This window comes from Lissotriton helveticus, chromosome 3_1 (assembly GCF_964261635.1).
Source record: "Lissotriton helveticus chromosome 3_1, aLisHel1.1, whole genome shotgun sequence".
NCBI lineage: Eukaryota > Metazoa > Chordata > Amphibia > Caudata > Salamandridae > Lissotriton > Lissotriton helveticus.
Genome location: NC_136061.1, coordinates 738,326,231 through 738,334,352, shown reverse-complemented (window position 1 = coordinate 738,334,352; position 8,122 = coordinate 738,326,231). Strand labels below are relative to the sequence as shown.

General features: G+C 51.6%; 1 protein-coding gene across 1 annotated transcript; it reads left to right on the top strand.

Annotated features, from left to right (window-relative positions):
* Window positions 1-488: 488 nt before the first annotated feature.
* Window positions 489-3,139, top strand: RASSF10 (Ras association domain family member 10). Its single transcript, XM_078683746.1, has one exon. It carries the CDS (start codon window positions 856-858, stop codon window positions 2,179-2,181), a length of 1,326 nt encoding a protein of 441 aa, XP_078539872.1. The 5' UTR covers window positions 489-855; the 3' UTR covers window positions 2,182-3,139.
* The last annotated feature ends 4,983 nt before the right edge of the window (window positions 3,140-8,122 follow it).

Genomic DNA, 8,122 nt, shown 5'->3' with positions numbered 1-8,122 from the left:
AGGTTATGACAGGTATGAGATGCACCATGAGGTATCCTTAAAGATGTTCGTGGCAGTTGGTGATGGGCAGTGGTTTTTAAGGTGTTGCTTAGCAACCTTAATATCACTTTATCTGGAGAACTTATGGGCGGTGGGGGGGGGGAGGGGGCGCGCGCGCGCGTTTGTGCTAGGGGAAGAGTAGTGCTGAAACACCTTGGGCATTTCCTCCAAATTGCGGGGCAAATTTGTACCCCGTAGCTCTTGAAGAACACTGCACAGAAAAAGTGGGAGCCATAATGGTGGAAGCTGCGCACTGAGGCGTGCCTGGCTCCCCCCTACAATATCCCGCGGAGCGGAGCTCAGCCAGTCTGTGCTGTAAACCCCGCTGCCTGTGTACGGACGCCTGAAAGCAGTGAGGAGCTGTCACGTGGAGGCGGGGTGCTAACACAGCCGGCCCGGGTCTGTCTGAGCCCTGCCTCCTCTGCTCACTTTACTCAGAAGGCGGCCCGGCTCAGCCTGCCACTGACAAGGCTTCCTGGACTCCTGGCCGACAACAGCTCTGCAGACGGGAGCGCACAGAGCACTGGCCTCTGACAGACGGACACCTGCACAGTGAGCCGTCCCAGCGCCGACAGCCCACTCACAGCCCATGGTGAGGGACACACGCAGAAAGCTGCTCTTCAGACCGGACTGAAGCCCCGAATTCTCGGATTTTGGTGATGACTCTCTCTACCGCAGTGTGGTTTTGTCTTGCGTCGTCTTGAAAGTAGCGCAGCGCCCTTGGAGCTGCGCATTGAAGCCCGGGCTGGATGTGTGCTCCCACGGGGCACCGGTGAATGCTCGCTTCTTGTGTGGCTCGGGGGGACAGCTGAGCCCATGGAGGCCGAGGAGTGCAAGATCTCGGTGTGGGTGTGCCAGGAGGAGAAGCTGATCTCGGGGCTCTCCAGGCGCACCACCTGCGCGGATGTGGTGCGAGTCCTGCTGGAGGACCAAGGCCAGGAGCCGGAGGGGGGCCCCGGTGGCGGCATGCTCGCGGGGCCCCCGCAAGCCTACTGCATCGTGGAGAAGTGGAGGGGCTTCGAGCGGACCCTGCCCAACAAGACGCGCATCCTTCGGCTCTGGGCGGCCTGGGGCGAGGAGCAGAACAATGTGCGCTTCGTGCTGGTCAAGAGCGAGGCCTCTCTGCCCAACAGCGGGCCCCGGAGCGCCGAGGCCAGGGTGGTGCTGAGCAAGGAGAGCCCCTGCATCCTTCGGGGCTCGTCCAAGGCGCCCATGGCCCTCACCCAGGACAAGCAGCGCAGGGTGGTGAGGAAAGCCTTCAGGAAGCTGGCCAAAATAAACAAAAAGAGAAAGGAAACTTTCCCGATAGACGGCCCCTCCGTGGAGAAGATGGAAACCCTGGTGCACCTGGTGCTGTCCCAGGATCACACCATCCGTCAGCAGATTCAGCGCATCCGGGAGCTGGACCGGGAGATCGACCGGTACGAGGCCAGCGTGCACTTTGACAGGATTAAAAGGCACGGGGTGAACTATGTGCAGGACACCTACCTGGTGGGGGGCGGCGAGGGGGGCGGGGAGCCCGAGCCCGGGTGCACCGCGGAGATGCTGGCCGAGTACGAGGAGTACGCCCGGCAGTACGACGAGGTGCTGGGGCTGCAGGAGGAGCTGGCCCGCCAGGAGCAGCTCGCGGAGCAGATCTCCGCGGAGATCCAGGAGGAGTTGAACCACCGGTGGATGGAGCGCAGGAAGGGGGAGCTCCGAGCCAGGGAGGCCGAGGGCAGCGAGGGGCGCCCCCTGGAGCCGGGGGGCGGCGGCGGCGAGCTCCTCCTGGAGAGGGAGCGGGTCACCACGGAGCTCAGCACCAGCCTCTACATTGGGCTGCGGCTCAACACGGACCTGGAAGCCCTCGGGGGCGCCCTGGGGCGCAGCCAGCAGCTGTGGGAGGACAAGGAGCAGGAGCTGCGCGGGCTGCTGGCCGGCGTGGCCGCCCTGGAGGAGGGGGGCAGCGAGGAGTGCCCCAGGACAGAGGTCCCGGAGGACACACGGACACCTGAGGACAGTCCGGAGGTCTGGGCTGAGGAGGGACAGGGGCTGTGCAAAGGCAGCCCGGAGGGGCACGACGAGGACTCGGACACGGGGCTGAGCTCCATGCACAGCCAGGACTCGGACTCGCTGCCGGCCGTGTGCGAGTCCCTGGTGTAGGGGGCGACGCCCGCAGAGCTATCAGGGACCCTGTGCGTGCACTACTGCTGCTCCGGCCGGTCCACTGGTCTGTGGAGGGAGTGGGGGTGAACAGCCCACAGGTATGGGACGAGGTAGGCTGGCCTGTGACTGACTGTGCTCCTCGGCCACACATCACCTTTGAGAGGCTTTCACTCGTCACTAAAATGCATACTTTAAATGTGATCACCTCGATGGTCATTTTCTTATGTTAAAAAAGAAAGATAAGCTTTTGAATTAAGCTCATGCCTCACCTGTCGACCCTTTCCCAGGCACGTAGACCTTTCTTAGGCCACGCTTTAGATCCCCACAGTTCAGTATTTCCCACATTTATGTTAATAGTTAGTCAACAAACGCAGTAAAATGTAATTTTTAGCCAGGAATCTGTTAACTTTCTAGCCTCACATTCATTAACCCACACAGCAAACCTCCATGTATTTTTATATGTGTTACCTAATTCTATTTATGTTACCAACCTCACAAGGATGAAATGTGGAGCTAGCCACATCTAACTATCCTACTGTGCCAAGGGCCTGCCCCACTTTCAGAATAAGAGTTACTCTTAGAGAGGACACCACCCCACCATCCCACCCACAGGCCAGCCCACCTCTGTCTTATTTTGCAGAGCTATGCACACTTTAAAACAATGGCAGAGGCATGTGGGTAGAAATGTGGAGTATAACCAAAAGAGCCTCCAGGAAGCTCCGATAGCTTGGAGATCAAATTGCTTATTCCCGCTGATGCTGTTCTTAAGGCACGCAAACCCACAATTTTATTTTTTTAAATGTTAAACAGTGTTTAGGACATTTTCACCCACCTTGATATGCCCAAAAGTCAATTCAAAAGCTCGTGCTTCCTATTGGAAAGTTACACGTGTTTTATAACAATATATCCTTCAAAAGAAGCAAAAATGCAGCAATAATAATAAAAAAAAACTTTGAAATCCTAATGGTGTTTTCTAGTGTTAGACGTGTCAGAACTTGTGCAAGCAGATGCCGCCTAAAAGTGATTATGGTGTTTTAACAAATTACATGGGGACTGGTGTTCACGCTTTGCTGGAATTATCCCTTTCCCAGCGTTTCACTTCAAAAACCTGGCGGATTCACCAGCCCTAATCCCTGCTGGGCTCTCTCCGTAAATATATATGTGACGGCGTGGGCCTTGTTTGTAAAAGTGCTGGAGCGTGCATTGCCTCGTGAAACAAAAGCCTGGTGCCTGCCGGCTCAGCATTTTGTCAGAGTCCTAACTTGCCCGTGTACCATCAATGGGCAGAGATGGAACTGTTCCTGGAGCTCTGGGGAGGAGTGAGGTTTGAAAACACTCGCGCACACACAACACACGCGCACGCACGCACGCACACGCAAGGCCTCTGACTGGAAGCGCTAACATGCTCTGTACAGTGGAACAGTTATAGGAAGGTCCCACCGGAGCGAGGCTCGGTTATCTGTACTTGTTGCTGTGTTGGTACGCAATGTGCGCCTTTGTGCCACACAAACAGCAGCGAGGGGCGGGTTTTATAGGCAATTCCCACACACAGCTCACAATGTTTATTAGTCAAATCGCGCCACCGGGGCCGGCAGGGATAGACGGCTCATCTGCTCCTGTTTCATAAAGCTGTAAATCCGTCACCCAGTGAAAGTGATGCTGAGACGGCCATCTGCAGCAGCACGGCCACGACAGCATGCCACAATGACGGCCGGCAGCAGCAAAGCCCAGGCGTGAATAATTGCACATTATCACACTGTTTGTGAGAGACGCGCTGCACGTCTGGCGGGGCAGGATTTCTATCTAATGTTTTGGTGTGTCTGAATCAACACGTGAGGAAAAACATGTTCACTTGTTCGACTTTAGTATTTATCCGAAAAAAAAAACAATTTGACCTGCTACACCGGTGCTGTTTCAAAAGATTACTGCGCGCTTGGACTGTCGGGCTTGTAACCAAGCACTACAAAAATAACGGCATTAATGTGCTTTTGTATAGCGCTCACTGTCATCGTTTACCCGTTTAGCAGCACTACAATTCAATTATGCAACACATCTGCACATTACACGTTTTACTCCAATGAACTATCTTTAACAAACTTTCTATTCATGCATAGCATTGTTCAAAGCCAGAGTGCAGTCTGTGGCTATCTGTTGAAGGGCTGAGCCTTATACAGTCACGCCCTGTCCATTGCAGGGGCGTAAAGCAGGCCAGTACCCCTTTGCGGCACCATTCAGCCCCACAAGTAAGAATATTTGTAACATTCGGGAGTCTCGGGGCCCATAACAAATTCTGCCAGGGAGTCCCGTCCTTGTGCGTTACAGCACTGGCCCATAGGTGCAGAGACGTTTTAAGGCATGGGCAAAGCGGGCTCTGGCTCAGGGCCCCCTTATGGAGCCAGCTATGCTCTGTTGGCAGCATTGCCCTGGTGACCTTGGATAATTCTGAAACAAATTGTTTCAAATACCGTTTTACTTTAACTTATTTTTAATGTGGGTGATGTGAGAGAGCGTATCAGGGACATTTTGAAGAGAAATGCTGTGTTTAACTTTTGTGCAACAGCCACAAAAAGGTTATTTTAGCTCAAAACAGGACCTCCCATATTCGAAATGGAAGGGTATCACAGAGATTATTTGCAGTTATATAAGTGAGTTGCTGCTGTGTTAAATATTGAAAACACAAGTCACTATCCCTAAATATTTGATGTAAACACATTTCAAATTTGGACTAGTGTGCTTCTGCGCTGTCAGTGACATGCCAAAGAGGTCATGACAAATCTGAAATTGGATATTAAATTCAAAATTGTTCTGAACAGGGGTCCCAAAAACTCCTTTGACCCAGAGCCCCCAAGATGTCCCTGAATAGGTGGTAGCTACCAACAGTGCAGTAGGTGCAGTGGTGCCGGACCAAGAAGTACAGAGGCCTGCTGAGCCCAATTATGGCTGTATTTCATTACTAAACTGTGATGGGGAATGTTCCATTGCTTGCATGAAGACCCATTGCACTCTTCCTATGCTACTGCTGATGAGTCTTGGCCTCCTCTGACCTATAAAGAAGGGCTGGGAGAGGACAGCAGGCCGCTGCATCATACCTCTGGAGCCAGCCGGTTATTAGTAGCAGGAGGGCACTGCACCCACTTCCCTATCGTGCAGCGCCCTCTTTATTGTCCGCCAAGGTGAGTGATACAAACACTCTTGTGGCCTGTAGCAGAGGTAAAGGGTAGGGTGGAGCTCACAGGCTACGTCAGTGGTTGCGTTACATGGAGTTATTGATGCACAATATGGGGGACAAAACATTTAAACTGAAATATCGACAGGATTTTCTATGTCTAACTCCAGATATATATACATTGGAAATAATTGCATATCTCCAGGTATGCATATCAAGAGCTAGAACTAGTAAATCTATACTTCCCTATATGCACTTATCTTCCGGTATTCTTGTAGGTCTATACTCTTTGGGTTCAATATTCAGTAGTACAGGCCAATGCTTTCTTTGATCTAAGCTCAAATGAGCACAGTATTCACAGGGTTTGCAATGGCTCTGCAACAAAGGAGCACTGGGGACCCAAATGTAATATTGCATTTGTACTTTAGCCCAGAACATGCCAGCAACAGAGGTTGAGCGAGGGACTGCACGGTGCACACCTGCCATTGATGTCCTTCGAAGCCTGTGCCATCTGAGTACCAGGGCACTACACACCACTCTTCAACTACAAGCTAAGGGCCTGATGCACCAAAGCTTTCCTTAGCTTAGGGCAGTCTTAAGAAATAAAACGTGGCTAAAGGTTAAGGCACAACTCTTTTAAGCCAAGTATTGCAGTTTAACACTGTCCTCAGACTTGGGCACTGACTTACACTGGGCAAATCCCTTTCTGCATCAAGACTGCCTTTCATTGCCTAAGACTGTCTTCAATCAGGGAAAGCATGTCATTTCCTATGTGTAAAGTGCAGTTTGTACCCTTCAAATCTCCTACAGCCGCCATGAACCGGAGATCCGCCCCAGCAAGGAACAAGTGGCTTTAATAGAGCCCTCCTTTGCCTCCTCTGCTGTGGCCCTCCAGAGCACTGGATTCTCACCTCTCTTTTTCCCTGGCTGTGATATCTTTTCTGGTTTTACAAAGATTTCCAAATGATCTCAAGTCACCAAGGGTACAGTCCTCCAGTCATCGAGTTTTTGAAAAAAAAATGTAACTAACGTTTTCAATTGTGTTAGTTGAATAGGATCTATTGAAGTGAATCAGTACTACAACTCCCAGAATGCATTAACTTGTTAAACAAGAACTGTTATTGGTGGCATTTAGTTTCAACATTTCTTGCTTGTTTGTGACAAAGCCTCCCCAATACTCCCAGGACCAGGGGGTTCGAAATGACTCTGTGACTCTATGCACGTGCAGCAAGCGCCATTCTGCACTGCCTTTCACCAGTGCCCCTTCACAGAAGGCAGGTCTGATGACGAGTTCCCAGATGGACTGTGGCTGCTCCACCTCTTTGATAGTGCAGTAAATTTAGTGTCTGTCTGCTCTGTCGGTATTGTTCAAGAATGAGATACCGAAACAAAGGGTGTCTGCCATATGCAGGGCCAGCTGTCCTTTTCACTTGCCCCCACACGTCTTCGGCTCTGGCACTTTAACGCGTTGAGAAAGTGCAGTTGATTGAAAAAGCGCACACTTGTAACAATCTGCCCATGTCCTTCGTGGTGCAGCTGAGGCTGAGCATATGAAATGTTTAGCCTGCAGCAGCGCACTGTCGCTGCAGTGTTTTGGCGTTTCAATAGCAATGCTTGTTTGCTGCTGGCTTGTGGACAGTCATGCCAGGGCGTTGACAGGTCACCACTTCTCTTTGGAGGCTGGAAAGACGTGACCCGATTTACCTGACAGATAGTGCTTGGAAAGACCAGATAATGGGACGCAGGCCTACTTGATTTGTGTTAAAAACAGTGCTGGAACCAGGATTTCCTTAGCAGGGCCACTGTGGACGCTGTAGAATACCGAGGCTGCCTCGACCCCACCCACACCTATCATCTTCTTCCACCACCCCGCACTTGCTCTGTTTCGCTCACTTGGAGATTATTTTTCAGCAGCTCTGCTCTCTCCCTCTTTTCTCTTTTACTATCTGTTGTTCCACTTTCTTTCTCCCTTTTCTGCTTTTTTATCGCTTGTTCTGGGTTAAAATCTCCTGATGGAGAATACATTCCGGTCCCCAAACATGAGTGCCAGTGCCCACCCACAGTAACCACCTGCACAAATTAAGCACTGGCAGAGAGAGTCCATGGGTATCGATTAGTGGTGGCAAAGGGCAGTCGCTGCTGCCCCCGGCTCACCGCGTGGCACACCTGTCTGGAGGGCAGCACCCTCGCACTCTTCTCTCCAAACAAAAGAAGTGACTGACAGAGTTTAGCCACATCTATCAGCTGACCTGAAACCCATTCTCAGGTGGGAAGCTATCGATAGTGCAGCGGGTGGCATGGCACCAGGGCCCAGAAAAGTGTAACGTGCCACAAGTACTCCATTTATATCAGTATTTAATTACCTGCACAGTTCCTTTCTCGCATTAAGACCAGTGGCTCCCTACTGACCACCTTCACTTTTTCAAAACATGCCCATGTTCAATAATCTAAACTTTGTACCAACCCTGGATTTCCCCTTCCTTCTAGACTCCGATGGTTGCGAGGTGTGCCATGTTTCTTCTTGCACAGCTCTTGTTACCCCTGGCCTCATGGACAATGAAGCAAGAACAGAGACTGAGCATGCCCGAAGCCCAGCTGATGGTCTGCAGTGTCCATGCCTGCCCTTTATCTTGTCCCTCAGCTGGAAACAGAATGTTGTTTTGCAATTGAGCCCCCCTTCCTAAATAGTTATTCCTGAGGCCCACCAAGATGCCAGGGCAACCCTGGTGCCCAGGTGTGACAAATGATTTTCAGAGATGCACACGGGTTGGA